This window comes from Zootoca vivipara, chromosome 7 (genome assembly GCF_963506605.1).
Source record: "Zootoca vivipara chromosome 7, rZooViv1.1, whole genome shotgun sequence".
NCBI classification, from domain to species: domain Eukaryota; kingdom Metazoa; phylum Chordata; class Lepidosauria; order Squamata; family Lacertidae; genus Zootoca; species Zootoca vivipara.
This window is the reverse complement of record NC_083282.1, coordinates 23,465,123-23,480,530: the sequence shown is the minus strand read 5'-3', so window position 1 is coordinate 23,480,530 and position 15,408 is coordinate 23,465,123. Positions and strand designations below refer to the sequence as shown.

The 15,408-nt window shown below is 48.1% G+C and overlaps 1 protein-coding gene across 1 annotated transcript in view; it reads right to left on the bottom strand.

Annotated features, from left to right (window-relative positions):
• Nucleotides 1-13,728, bottom strand: part of GFI1 (growth factor independent 1 transcriptional repressor) — a 30,572-nt gene extending 16,844 nt beyond the window's left edge. The window contains exons 1-3 of the mRNA XM_035123772.2: nucleotides 13,497-13,728; nucleotides 5,288-5,556; nucleotides 4,374-4,571 (exon numbers count right to left, since the gene is read on the bottom strand). Of these exons, the coding sequence (XP_034979663.1) occupies nucleotides 4,374-4,571; nucleotides 5,288-5,402 (313 nt within the window). The 5' untranslated portion in view covers nucleotides 5,403-5,556; nucleotides 13,497-13,728. The remainder of the gene's footprint in view (nucleotides 1-4,373; nucleotides 4,572-5,287; nucleotides 5,557-13,496) is intronic.
• Between the last annotated feature and the right edge of the window lie 1,680 nt (nucleotides 13,729-15,408).

Genomic DNA, 15,408 nt, shown 5'->3' with positions numbered 1-15,408 from the left:
TGCTGTGCTTTGACAAAAACAATTTTGCAGTAGTGGTACTTTTCTCACACTCAGGCAGATCACCCACTGGGTCCCATTTTGATCATTTGAGCAGTGTGTGTGTGTGTGTGTGTGTGTGTGTGTGAGAGAGAGAGAGAGAGGGGTGGGTGGGTGGGGGTGGGGGGTAAGCCCTTAGTGCCATTAGGAGAGCGTTTGGGGCACTGGGATGCTCTTCCCCAAATAAATCAGTACAATAAAAGCCAATCACTAGGCAGAAGCAGAAAGCCAACCCTGTGTCAGATTTGGGGGGGCATGGTTAAAGGAGTTAATTATTAAATTTACATCTAATGATATGAATTACATTACATTTTTACCTCTACAGTGGGCACTGCTTGAGTACTTTGCCTGAAGAAACAATAATGTCTTACATTACCTCCAATTTTAAGAAGGTTATCATATGTACCTTCCTTTTTGGTTTATTATTATTATTATTATTATTAATTATTATTATTTCTGTATTTTAATGTTATGTTGGAAGCTGTCCAGAGTGGCTGGGGGAACCCGGCCAGATGGGCGGGGTATAAATAATAAATTAATAAAAAATAATATTATTATTACTACATTTATTGCCCTGTCTTCTCCAGCAGGTCCCAGGGTGGGTTACAAGGATTTGAAATTCAGAATTAAAAAACAGGTCAAGCAAAAGTCTAACACCCACCTTGGTGAGATGTCACACACACTCACCCATTCCCCCCAAGGTCTATTTTGTTGGGAAAAAACCAGAAGGTGGCAACTTTACTATTCTCAGCATTCACCACACTGTCACTTCATCAGTGGAAATGCTGTCAGCAATTTCCGTTTCTGAGCAAAACTGAAAACAAACACTGCACAAAAAGTCCAAATGAACGGTTCTCTGTAAGCATGACTTTGGCCCCTTGCAACTACTTTTGATATTTCCGAGGCTGGCCTTCTTGGTTTCAAAGGGCTCTCGAATGGTCTTGATGGATATTATTTTGGACAAGCAAGGATGCTAATTCTGTAGTTGTACGCATACATCAATGACATCCAGGCACATGACTAAACACATGAAGCCACAGAACTAGATTTACGGAGAAATTATATGTGGAGAATCAATGCATTGTGTGCAACCCAATCAGAAGGGTGGGATGTTGTTGTTGTTGTTGTTGTTGTTGTTGTTGTTGTTAGCGTACACATTTTCTCTCAGTTGTATGCCTTCAGTTCATTTGTCTTTACTTCCAGGATCACCTCATCCCATACATGCCCACTTAACTGCTTTGATCTACAGAACGGGCACTGTTACAGGTAACACATAATATTTGTTAATTCACTCGTAAGAAATTGATCTTTTAGTGTGGAACTCCTTGCCTATCGACATTCGACTGGCATCTTCACTGTCCTCTTTTCGGCACTTGCTAAAAACATTTTAGGCAAGCTAGACATGTAGAAATTGACATGTGTTTTAGTAAGTTCTTTGCTGAACTATTTATTTTATTTTGGGGTTGCTTTTTTTTTAATACTTGATTTGCCCTTTACCATATGGACAATGTTAGTGTTAGGTATTATTCACAATCAAGCAGTGTATTGTTAAATAAAGCCATGCAATGCCACCAAACTCTCGGGATTGTTGTGAGGATAACATTTTTTTTGGGGGGGGAGCATGTATGGCACCTGGAGGTGCTGGAAGGATAGGCAGGCTAAAAATGTAAGTATAGATTTCTAAATAGTATTTTAGTGGGAGACCGGAAGAAAGAGCTAAGTCTTCATTTTCCTCCTGTGGATCCCTGGAAGGATCTATTCCTTCGCGCCATGAAAGCAAACAGTAAACAGTATCACGGCGCGTTACTCATCCTTTCTTCTGAATAGCCATAAAAGATTTTCATAGCCTAGCAAGTAATATTTAAAAGTCTGGAAGGATAAAGTGAGGTGAATATAACTCCATCATTATCGCTACGTTATTCAGCTGTTCCTACCATCAGATTAATACAATCATCATTGTCAATAGGAAATGTATATATAGATACATAAAGCATACCCAAGAATGTGTGCCTACATCTGTATATTACCCATCACAATCCTAGGCAAGATTACTGAGATTACTGAGAAATAAACTCCACTGTGTTCAGAGGGGCTGAACCCCAAATAATAATAATAATAATAATAATAATAATAATAATAATAATAATAAATTTATGTGCTGCCCAGTCACTCTGGACGGCTTCCAACAACTTAAAACACCAAGCACGGTAGAACATCAAACATTAAAAAGGTAAAGTGTGCAGAGGAGTCTAGTCTGAAATCATGCTGTTGCTCATTTATGTCATAAGCTTAGACAGGCAGTCGAAGCTGGCATTAGATTCCATTTGGTTGTGATTGCTTGAAGTGCCGCAGAAATGTTGCAAACCGGAGTCCCTTGTTGTAGCCTATGAAACAGGTTGGTGGTTTTTGGGTGGGTTGGGGGGAGGAGATACCTAAGCAGGCAGGCAGGCAAGATTCAGAAAACCCATCACCATTTCCTTTGCTATTTTATAGGGCAACCTTCTCCTGGGAGGAATGAATCGCTTTCTTTCCATTTCCTTGAACTCACGACCTGATCAAATTGCAATTACTTTGCAAACCAGGGGGCTGAGAAGGGGTGCGGGGGGGGCGTATTTTTAATATATATTTCCCTGTCTTTCTTTTATGCCTTTTTAATAATCATTTCCCCAGATATACAGCATAAGACATAGCATATTTTATCAATACATGTCAAGTGTCCTTGTCTTTCTTACTGCACAACTACAGTCATTTTAGGGAGAATTGTTTAGTAAGGATTTTGGAGGACGCCTTCTGAGAGATATTAAAAACAAAACAGCAGCAGCAGCAGCAATACAATTTTTCCGCTTTATTTTTAGCCAGAGAGTTCTCTCTGCTCCCATTCTCCACTTTTATGCTGCTATAGACCTAGGAGCGATCTCCCTCTCTAACTTTAAAGCCAACGCCTTTAAGCTACGGTTATTATTATTAATTATTGTTTTTGTTTTTTAAAAAATCCGCTTTTCTATGACTCCTTCTTTCCTAAAAGGAAAAAACACCAGCAAATTGTTCTAAATTTCTCGGGCTGTGTTTCTCAACGCGATCACGGCGACTGACGCCAAGTGAGGAGTTCAGCTTCCTCTCGGGTCCGACCACATCAAAGGGGGAAAAAGAGAAGCCAGCCAGAGGCTGCGCTGCTCTCGAGGAGAGTCCGTGCGCCCGGATCGAGTCCAGGGCAGGGAGAGGAAGGAAGGGGCGAGAGAGAGAGAGAGAGAGAGAGAGATTCTACTAATTAAATCAAGTCCCCCCAATGCCCATCGTCCTCTGTACAGAGCAGGGCAGTTTTGACTATGAACTTCATCTGGTCTTAATGGGATCCACCGACAGGGATGGTATAACTTCGTTTTCTTGCCGCTCAGAGATGATTTTTTTAAAAAGCGGTTAATGATGATGATGTAAGGCTGCGTTTGGGGGCTCCTTTCGCTGAGCGAGGCTCTGCACTTTTGCCCCGGGTGCCCGATCCTGAGCTCTGTCCCGATCCTTAATGCAGCCGCTCGGACACAACTGCGCTTCTCTCCGCCCTCGAACTGTAGCGCAGAATTCGTTGCTAAGGATCCCTTATTCGTCAGCCCCGCTTCCCTCAGGCAAAAAGAGCTCCCTACAGATTCCGGGGCGGGTGGGGTGTGTTCTCCCCCCACCTTCTCGACTAATCCATATCTGTGATTCCCACCCCCCACCTTGCCCTTTTCAAATATATTAAAAGAGAAATTACTCGGGTATAGTTTGGCTCTTTAAAAAAATCCGATGGGGAAATCCAGAGCGTCTCACACGTTTTAAGCCTGTCTGAATCGCTGAATTTAAGAAAGGGTTTTCTTTCTTTTCTTTTACTGTATTCTCTTCTTCTTATTTTTAAGGGGACAATGTGGGTCAGCAAGAAACGGACTGTTGTGCTGCGATTCCTCCTGCCTTATTATTAAGAGGTAAAGACGCGCGTCTGAAATCGCGTTTCATTATGAACCGTGCGCGCAAATCATCGAACGTCTGCAGGCAAAACAGGGTTTCTCTTTCCCCCACCGTCACGGCAATGGTCGGAGATGCGGGATAGGGTGGGAGTGGGGGTTAAAACTTGAGACCCAGGGGAGAAATTTAAGGAGGGAAGATGGGGGCACACACACACACACACACACACACACGGAAGTGGGCAGCTGAGATCTTTTACGCACATCCCTGGGAGTAAACCCTGCTGAACGCAACGAGTCTGCCAGGACTGGGCTGTAAAGCGAGGGCCATAAAACTCTCGGATCCTGTCCCAAAGCAGCCTAGAAACGCGTCCACCACCCAGCCCTTCCGGCAGCTCCTACCTGGGGAAGCCGAGGGAGAAGGCGGCCTCCACATATCCTCCAGCTCGGCGGCTCGGTCGCAGAGGCTGCCCTCGCAGCTGGGAGCCGACTCCGAGGTGCCGTCCGCCCCGTCGGGCAACTGAGATTCCGGGGAGAAGCGGCCCTGCGAGGGCTCTGGCTCCGGGAGACCCAGAGGCATCTGCCCTGGAACCTTAGTGTCTGCCAAGGAAGAAAGGGGGGGGGAGGAGAAAGATCTCGTGAGAAGCTTGCTTTCCCGTGTACGCCCCGTCGCACAATCCCCATTTACAGGTGCCTGAGGAGAAAGCCAGCCAACAAAGGCGCTACCTTCAAATCCACTTTTCCCCTGTTAGATCAAAAGCGCAGCTACTCGGTGATAACTATAGATAGATATATTTATCATGCAGTAGCTGCCCTTTTATCCGCTTGTTCTACCTGTGAAAAAGTGGATTTGGGAGACGGGGTAGTGAAAAAGCGGATATTATTAAAACTCTTCCTTAAGGCAATAAGATAAAAAGACACTAATCTAAACAAAAAACACTTTATAATAAGATTTAGATTGTTTTCATAATGCAGTAAGATAAAACAAACTAAATAAAAACACGTGGTAACTATCATAGCTGCCAAGTTTTCCCTTTTCTCGCGAGGAAGCCTATTCAGCATAAGGGAAAATCCCTTAAAAAAATGGATAACTTGGCAGCTATGGTAACTATAGATATATGCTTGCGTATCAGGCGTCAAATGGAAAATCATCTCCATTTGCCTATAACCACCACCTCCGGCGACTTGGGTGTTCCGTCGAAAGTAAACCCTGACCCGCCCCTGCCCTCTGGGCGCCTCGGAGGGAAGCGGGTCCGGACCGTCCGGTTCAGAGGCGCCCGAGGAATCCGGGCCAAAGAAACCGCTTTGGCTCTCACCTGCGCAGATCTGTGCCAGGACGCTCTCCAGACTGAGGCTGTACTCCCCGTCGGGGGCTCGGGGCTGGTGGTAGCTGTGCGCCTTCTTGCTCTTCACCAGAAAGGACCTGGGCATGATGCCTTGCGGGGTGGACGGTGCTCAGTCCTCCGTCTCCTCCTCCTCACGCCTCTCGGGCCACCAGTCCCCGCGGCGCGGGCTGCCTCGGCGCGTCCCGTCGAGAGGCGGCGGCGGCTCTCTCCAAGTCGTCCCCAGTCCTGCGGGAAGTGCTCTGCGAAGAGGTCGGGCGAGCCATTGGTTACCAGGGAATATGCTGGATGGGGCGGGAGAGGGAGGGAGGGGGGAGGAGCGTAGCTGATGGGCTGGATGCCTGCGACGGAAAGAGGACGCCTCTACCCTCCGCCAGGTGGCATTCGCGCAGGTGGTCAGGCAGCCAGCTCACCTGTCAACCGCAGCAGCCCTGCTTTTTTCGAGGTGACGCACGGGCTTCTCCCCGCTCCCATTTCATCCTCACACAAACGAACCCTTCGAGAGAGGTGAGGCTGAGAGAGAAGCGGGGGGGCACCCCGTGAGCTTCCTGGCCGAATTCGAACCCCGCTCCCCGGGCCCTGCTGCGGCACTCCAACCACTAAGTGTTCTCTCCTGCAGGTTGCGACTTGTTCCAGAAATCGACCGCGCGAGACAAAGGAAGTATGCTTTCTCCCTTCTGTTCTCCTCTTCCTCAATATTAATTAATTAATTCATTCATTCTCTGGCCTGGCCCCCGAAGGCTACTTCACATGTTAATGTGGGGAGGAGTGGGGCATTATTGCGGGACAGAGGGCCAAATTCTCCTCGCAAGGTTCAGAGGTTTCCTCTTGGACAAGCGCGTAAAAAGCCCAAGAAGCCGGTGGCTGACGCAGATCTTCAAAGAAACAACCGCCAAGTTTGGATCCCCACCACTTATCTAAACTCTGCAGTACCCGATTCTCCGTCTCTGCCTCTGCCTCTCTCTCTTTGGTGGTGCAATTAGCTCTGGAGCGCTGCCGTAAAGAATCCGTTCATCAGAGGGTGCCTGTCACGTCAGTACGAGCAATTCCGGGCTCGAATTCCCCCGTGTTTCAAATTCAACCAGCGACCCAGCATTGGTTGTGGTTCGCGCGCGGTAAAAGCAAACTCTATAGCAACATGGCCGAGAAAAAGGGCTTAAACACCCCTATCCCTTTCTCATGATTAATCAAACAGATTTTCCTCTCCTTCCTTCCTTCCTTCCTTCCTTCCTTCCTTCCTTCTCTTCTTTCTTTCTTTCTTTCTTTCTCTTTCTTTCTTTCTTTCTTTCTTTCTTTCTTTCTTTCTTTCTTTCTTTCTTTCTTTCTTTCTTTCTTTCTTTCTTTCTTTCTTTCCATCTCCCTCTCCCTCTCCCTCTCCCTCTCCCTCTCCCTCTCCCTCTCCCTCTCCCTCTCCCTCTCCCTCTCCCTCTCCCTCCTGCAGCCAAGGCTCAGTCATCCTCAGAGCCCTGACATTAATGGGCTAACTTTGGTCCGCTCATTTCAAGAGGTAGATCTTCGTGGGCGAGGTTCCCTCTGCTTTTGGCCGAGAAAACAGGCCGGGGAATCGCGCGCGCCACCAGTACCTGCCCGCGATCCTATTTGTCAAACCCGCTCCGAAGCAAGCCTCGTTGTTTGTAATGCAATTTGCTCCCGGTGAGCCGCATAGAATCACAGAATTGAAGAGCTGGAACGGACCCTGAGGGTCATCTAGTCCAACCCTCTACAATGCAGGATTTCCCTCCCGACGTGGAACTCGAACCCACAACCCTGATATTAAGTGTCTTGTGCTCTACGTGTCTAGTTTAGCCTATCTCTCCTAAAACCAGCGGACTGACACTGATTCCCCCAACAGGTCTCTGGTGAGACAATCAGCTGGCCAAGAGGCAGGGAACATCTCTGCGCAAGAGCTTCCAGGGGAGATCCAGAATTGGGGGGGGGGGAGTTGGCGGGGGGCGGGGCTCAATCCTTCCAATGAGGGGAGTAAAAGTCGGGCAAGCACCATGCGGGACAAAATGGGGAATATCTCCTCCGCATCTTTTAAGTTGTCGAGGAGTGTCGAGCTCCAAAGTTTGCGCCCTGGCTTTTAAACGCGTTTGTCGGCCTTTGTCGCTCTGCAGGGCGAATTTCCAAATGCAGACCGGTGCAAGGCCATGATCCTCAGAGAGGTGAGCTCAGAACAGCAACCGAAGAGTCAAAATCCACCCCATGATACCTTAAAGACATCGCATTTATTGCGTGTCGTGAACTTTCCTGGGATGCAGCCCACGCAGGAGGGGTGACAACCCTAACAAACTAGACAGAGGGGACGAGGACGAATATTATTATACTGTACATTATGAACAGTAGAAAAGGGATTGATCGCCTATCAATGAGTATTGTGATTGATCTGTTGGGGGGAAAACAACACTCGGAACACAGTCGCGAATATTCCCCTGCCAGCCGGGGTTATATTGCTAAATGTACTAGAATAATTTTATTTATTGCACCCCGATCCTAAAGCGGGTACAGTTAATCTCCCCCTGGGATTTGCTTTCAAAAAGTGGAATTCAATGTAGCGTTGAACAGCTGTTGTATCGTGGACCTTAGTTCTAATTCAGAGCAGAGTGAAGGGGCAGAGGGAATCTGACGTTCAAAATGGATTTTGATTTTTGATTTTACAGAGGCAATGTCTACAAACAACATTTTATTGTGCCATAAATCTGTCTCCTCCCACACTTGCGGCTGTTTAGATTTCACCCAATAAATATGTTATCATGGTATTCTCCAAAGAGCTTCTCGTGCTTCAACTATTTTATTGTAAGCCGCCCCGATAATTGTATTGAAAGGTGGCGTATGAATCCTAATAGCAAATATGCAGACTTCATGGGCTAGATCCAGGCACAAACAACTAAACATTTTTAACATGCCATTTAGTCTAATGAAGGACACCTTTAGTAATTCTCTTTTTAAAATCACTGTAAACTGGCGGAGACTCTTGAGAGTCCCATGGACTGCAAGAATATCAAACCTATCCATTCTGAAGGAAATCAGCCCTGAGTGCTCACTGGAAGGACAGGTCCTGAAGCTGAGGCTCCAATACTTTGGCCACCTCATGAGAAGAGAAGACTCCCTGGAAAAGACCCTGATGTTGGGAAAGATTGAGGGCACTAGGAGAAGGGGACGACAGAGGACGAGATGGCTGGACAGTGTTCTCGAAGCTACGAACATGAGTTTGACCAAACTGCGGGAGGCAGTGGAAGACAGGAGTGCCTGGCGTGCTCTGGTCCATGGGGCCACGAAGAGTCGGACACGACTAAACGACTAAACAACAACAAAACTTTGGCTAGAGATCGTCTGACCGCCTTTTTCCTCTCTGGGGGCATAGTTATGCGAGTCAGTTGATTCCCATCATTAAAGCTGTGTTTCCAATGGTGACGTGTCCTTTCTTTAGCTGATTCTGCAGATTATTATTATTATTCTGCAGATTATTTTTGAATTGGGATTTCGTGTCCCGGACCCTACTGAAACCCCCCAAGTGAGCCACCCAGTTCGATCCAAACGCGCGCTAACTCGGAAGTAAGACTCCCTGTTCCGTGGAGTTTTTGGTTGCATTTGAGAATGCAGGGTCAATCGTTCACGGGGTGGATGGGCTTTTTCTCCCCTTTCCAACTTCTACTGGTGGAAAAAAATATCCTTCTCTTTCGGCTGAAAATTAATGCGCAACCACCACCGCTCCCTCAACCGAAAATAAACGTGGGCTGCATAGTTAATTTATTAATTTATGCTCCTCAGATAAGAAATAGTGATTGAAAGGGTAATAACTCATTGCTTCACCCAAACGGCCTCAGTCCAGTATACCTGAAGGAGCGTCTCCTCCCCCATCGTTCTGCCCGGACACTGAGGTCCAGCGCCGAGGGCCTTCTGGCGGTTCCCTCGCTACGAGAAGCCAAGTTACAGGGAACCAGGCAGAGGGCCTTCTCGGTAGTGGCACCCACCCTGTGGAATGCCCTCCCACCAGAGGTCAAAGAGAACAACAACTACCAGACCTTTAGAATGCATCTCAAGGCAGCCCTGTTTAGGGAAGCTTTTAATGTTTGATGGATTTCTGTATTTTAATATTTTGTTGGAAGCCGCCCAGAGTGGCTGGGGGAACCCGGCCAGATGGGCGGGGTATAAATAATAAATTATTATTATTATTATTATTATTATTATTATTATTATTATTATTATTATTACTTTGCCTGCGGGTGAAACGCAAAATAGGTTGGCTGAAGGCGGCGGAGGAGTGACTTAAATTAGGATTTAGGGACCTTGGGGGAACACGAACCGTTAGAAGAACCTCGAGAAACGATTAAACATTTCCTCTTTTTTTGGAGGGGGCGGGAATTATATAACAGTCGCGCTTTTAGTACCTTGCCAGGAACTGGCAGATTCGCGGCATGTACTTTATGGAAACCAACCAGCATTTTGGTTACATAGACCGGATGCCCGGGCAAAGTTTTTATTCCATGGGCACTTAAATCAGGATTGAATCTGAAGCTAGGACGGAGAGGGGGTGCAGAGAGGAGGGGGAAGGAAGCGTCAAATATTGAGAATCCCCCACAAGTCAGCCTCGAATTCATCGAAACGTCACGCACTTTTTATGATCTCAGTGTCGTGTCCTGTTGAATAGCAGGGGTTTAAGAGGAATTGCTGGAGTTGAAAAGTTAGTTTAGTTTGAAGATAGCGGCAAAAATCTGGTCCCGCCTCCACGTCCTCGCAATTTGCCACTGCCCTGCTCCTGAGCATTTTCTGTCTGGTTTAGTTTCGATCTTTTGGTTTTAAGCAAATAAACGAACGTGTGTTGAGCCCGCACGGTGTCTATCCAGATACAACCTCTTTGTCTTTAGGGGGTTTGTGGCAGGTGGAGTGAAATTGCAAGGGGCTGGACTAGGGGATCCCTTCCAATTGTACTTTTCTATGAAATCCATAGACTAGACTTGGCCAGAGTCGCTGGATTCAAAGTGCCGAGCTCTCAGGGGTTCAGAAAAGCTGAATAGACTACAAGCGTCAGGAGGATAGTACAAATTTAGGCGCGTTTGCCTGAGAACGAGTCTCGTAAGGAAAACATGGCTGCATATTTCAATTATTATTTTTACGCATTTGCATTGAGTGCATCCGGGCACGAACCGCGGGACTTCCCCTCTGCGCAAATCCCACTGCAGGAGCTGGGTGATGCGCTTGCGGGTTTCTAAGAAAGGGGTTCTCCTTCCCAGGAAAAATAAGAATTAGAATAAGAATAATAAAAGCAGCCCTGACTGATTCGGCTACTAAAAAATGCTGGATCCTGTGATCTGAATGCCTGAAGCAGGACAAATGCTGGTCACTATTATATATGTGCAGAGTCCCGAATAGGCTTTTGCAAATAATAAAAAATGGAGGATAACCTTTTACCCACACGAATTTTTTTTTAATTTTTTAAAAAATGTCCACGCGGCCCATTCCGCTTGGGAAAGTCTGGTCTCCGGCACAGATCTAACTGGAACTGCGCGGGTGCTGCCGAAGACATCAGTTATACTAGATTGCACCCCCCCCGCCACCCCCACACAAAGTGCAATATTTGCAAACTACTGCCAGATTACAGGTAAGGTGCTTTACGCGGCTCCCGTTCCTGCTCAAACTTGTAAACATGATTTTAGTTTTTTAGCTTGGCTGGTCGTGATGGAAACACCAACATTTACGCGCGTATATATGTAATATGTGTGTGCGCGGTGTGGCTGCAAGCTTGCGCTTTTGGAAAGCGCTGGCCGCATCCTATCCATTTCAAAAGGGAGACATCAAAGGCAGCTGGGAGGCCGGCCCGGATCCACGCGCTTTGTTGTTGTTTCTGCTGCCGTTTTACTGCTGGTGGGAGAATTTCCCGGTCGCCCCACCTGCCTCTCCATTCATCCTTGAGAAGGAGACGCAGAAGCGGAAAGTGGGGACCGAAAAATCAAAGCGCCGTGATAGATTGGTTGACTTATCTGCGCCAGCCTCCTCCTCCCTCGCCCCTGCCCTCTATTGATTCGTTGGAAGAAAAGCAGGAGCAGCGCCAGATTAGATATTTCCGAGAGAGAGAGAGAGCGCGCGCAATGTTTTAGGTAGGAAAATGGAGAGGGCAGGAGTGCTAGCCTTGGCCCCACGACCGTGGGTGACCGGAGCCGTGGGTGCCATGCAGCGTGCATGGCCCTGGCGCCGAAATTTGTGGGTGCCTGACCCCTCCATGGGGAATTTTGTGGGTGCTCTCGGGCACCCAGGGAACTGGCACCTATGGGGGAGGGTGTCTCGCGTGCGCCTTGGATTCCATTGTCTTTGAAGAGCCATTTCCAGCATAGCGCAGGGCTGGGGAGCTAATCCAATCCGTTGACAAAGCGTTTCACATCTTTTCCCGGCTGCTCCGAGTGCTCGGGGGCCGGGGCACCTAACCTTCCTTTTTGAACCACTGGTTTAACGGGAAGGCACGCATGAAGCTACAAGGGCGAACGCGAAAGTGCCATAACGTGCGAACATCCCCCGTGCCTTTTTTAAAATTAAAAATAAATAGTCTAGAGAAGCTTCGGGTGTGAAGCTGCCCTTTTATAAGCAGTGTATTTAAATGTCTGGGCGGCAACAGTCCGTGGAAATGATTAACACGAAAACGCATTCCCCAGGCTGTTGTCAATGAACCACCTTCGGCGCTGAGTAATTTGGATCTGTGGTGAACCCCACTCATCTTCCCCCCCCCTGCTGATAGGGAAGCCCCCGCCCCGCATCCTCACCCCCCACCCTGCGGCTGGATTTCGGTTTCAAACAAAACAACTCCTTCTTGGCTCCCTCATCCAGCTTCGCCATTGCACAAACCATCGTTTAAATGGAAGCAGCTCCCAGGGACAAAGTTGGGAGGGTTTGATAGGAGAAGCCTGGATACATGGGTGGGGGAAATGGCTTGCCGTCTCCGGAGTTGTAATCCTTCTCTCTCTCTCTCTCTCTCTCTCTCTCTCTCTCTCTCTCTCTCTCTCTCTCTCTCTCTCTCTCTCTCTCTCTCTCTCTCTCTCTCTCCTCTCCCTCTCCCTCTCCCTCTCCCTCTCCCTCTCCCTCTCCCTCTCCCTCTCCCTCTCCCTCTCTCTCTCTCTCTCTCTTCACACAGATAGGCTAAGGCAAGCCAAGGACTGGTTGCGAAAGAAAAGACCCTTGAAGGTGCGCATCTGGCGGTGACACGCGTTTGCCTGTAACGTGTGGTCAGTGGGAGGTGTACGTACGGTATGATGGGTCGGATGGCACGTGGCCGGAGGAAGACAGCTCCCTCCACCTTGCAAGCGTAGGGTGCTGTTGGAGCTTCCAACCACTTTAGGGTTTGAGAATCCAGGAAGGCAATTCCTTTTATCGGGAGCCTGATCCGGAGTAAGGTGGGATTTGAAGTCTGGGTGCTAGATGGGGGCGGCGCGGGGCGGATTGGATTAGAATGAGCCTCGTGGGTCCAAGTCTACACTTCTATGATTCCATGACTGGAAGAGTTTGCTGCCTTTCCAAACTGCTTGGATATAGGAAGCTTCCTCTTGCTAACTCGGCGTCGTCCGGGATCCCAGATGGGGGCTCCTCTTCCAGCCCTACCTGCCCCTGCCCCACCCAGACCCTGCCCCACCCCTCCCAAACAAACCCACAAAGACAAAGAAACTCACTCTCTATCTCTGCTCTGCACCCATCCACTAATTTACCCTCTTTCTTCGATGAGAAGGGCCGGGCCTGAAAAAACACTCCCTGGAAAAAACACTCCCTCTGAGCAGCCTTATCCCAGAGCTGATTGTGATCGTACAAGAACAGGGGGCTGGAGAGGCGGAGTGCGGAATAGGAGCCACACACTCTGCACATGCTCAGGAACTAACAGCCACAAAGTTTCTGGGCTGCAAGCAGAACAGGCGCCGAGGCTGAGCTTACGAGCCCTTTTGGGGGGGGGGGGTGATGTCTCCACTTCCGGGAAGAAACAGAGTCCGTTTCCCCCGCTCACACGTGCGTGAAAGGAGCGACGCAAACACGAGTGGGTGGCGCGGAGAACCGAGCCGCCCTCTGACGGACGGAAATCTGGGTGCGCGAATCCTTCGTCCGTCCGTCCCCCACTTTCTTTGCGCTCCCGGGAAGAGGAGGAGGAGAAGAAGAAGAAGAAGGAGAAGAGAAGGAGAAGGAGAAGAAGAAGAAGCGCTTCACTTACCATGGAGAAAGGCGATGGAAGGAGACGGTTGCTGCCTGCCTCTTGCTTTTTCCTCGGGGACCTTCAATACACAGACCTCTCTTCCTCCTCGTCGTCGTCTCTGAAGAATCGGTGTCTTGCGCTGGACCTTTTCTTTCTAAACACCCCTTCTGAGCTCAGCCCCTGAAACCACAAATTCCACTTCCTGAGCGTTAGTGAGCCTGCTGCTGCTGCAATACCACCAAAATCTTGCTTTTCTTCTTCACCTCCTCCTCTTTCTCTCTAAAGGGCGACCCAAAACATAAATAAAATGACAGTAAAATAAATCAGCTCGGCCACCTCACTCTTTCCTTTTTGGCCTTTACATAGGTGTGTCTAGTCAGCCAGGGCTCAGGACCAAAGTGGCCATGATGGGTTCTGCTGTTCATTTGGCTCTCCTGTTCTTCTACCCCTCAAGGTCTGGCTTCCACTAGCAGGAAGGGCTGCAGATCCAATCAGGGTAGGAAAAAAATACAGGACACAGTACCCACCAACATTTCATTTTGCCCTGTTTATTTTGGGTGGTAGCCAGCTATGTGTTGCTCAGAGTAGACCCGTGGACCTTAACGGGCCTAACTTAGTCACATTCATTAATTTCAAGTGGTTCTGCTCTAAGTAAATCTTAGTTGCATACCACTCTTCGTCTTCATACAATGGCAACGTTTTTGTGTATATAGATCAAAGATAACCTAAGATAAGATCCTTGTGATAAATGTAAGCCTTGAACTAAATGAGAGCAGACCCTTGAAATTAATGGGCCTACTCTTAGCAATGGGCCTACTCTTGAGTACAACTTCATAGGATGTACAACCCATATGTACAAATTAAGGCTGCAATCCGAACCCTATTTACTTGGGAGGAAGCCCCATTTAATTCTATAGAACGTAATTCTGAGTAAACATGGTTGGATTGCACTGTAAATCACTGGTGAATCACTGCCTTTAACAGTACTGTGCTGCAATCTCTGATATATCAGGCAAGCCAACTTCACTCTGCCTGCCTAACAGTAGGGCTGGCCCAGACAGCTGAACCCTGTAAGACAGAAAATTCCAAGTGGGCGGGAGTGATTAATTTTCCATCTCTTTTACAGCACAGTCCTAGACGTGCTTAAAAAGGTAAAGGTAAAGGGACCCCTGACCATTAGGTCCAGTCGCGGACGACTCTGGGGTTGCGGCGCTCATCTTGCTTTACTGGCCGAGGGAGCCAGCGTACAGCTTCTGGGTCATGTGACCAGCATGACTAAGCTGAAAAACCGTTTACCTTCCCGTGGTACCTATTTATCTACTTGCACTTTGACGTGCTTTCGAACCGCCGACCTTCTGATCTGCAAGCCCTAGGCTCTGTGGTTTAGACCACAGCGCCACCCGCGTCGCTAAGTCGTGTGTACTTTGAAATAAGTCCCACTGAACTGAATTGGCTTACTCCCAAGTAGGTGCAGCCTGAGTGGTCAAACTTCTGTGAATGGATAAATATGCAGACTTTCAAGTTACACAGCATTCCTCCTGCATCAAGTCAAATGCCTTCTTCCAACCCATTGGCACAGCAAAGAACAGTGTGTGATACTGAAACTAACCTATACATTGGTGAATTTCAAACTTCCTCCCCTCAACGAATCCTTTCCACATATTTTTGTCTAAGGGAACAAAACCCAGTTCAAACCACATTCACCATGGCAAAGTCCTCTCACATTACACAGGTTTCTGGGTTTTTGTGTGTGTTTTTTAAAAAAAGTTTACTCTTTGTTATAGAGCCAGCCCTACTATTAGGCAGAATGAGGCAATTGCCTCAGGTGGCAGATACTGGGCTTCTTGGCAATGTCAGTTAGGTACTGGACTGGAGAGGACATAATTGTGTGCGCCCTCCATCCTGCCTTACACCCCATAATCTAGCCTGT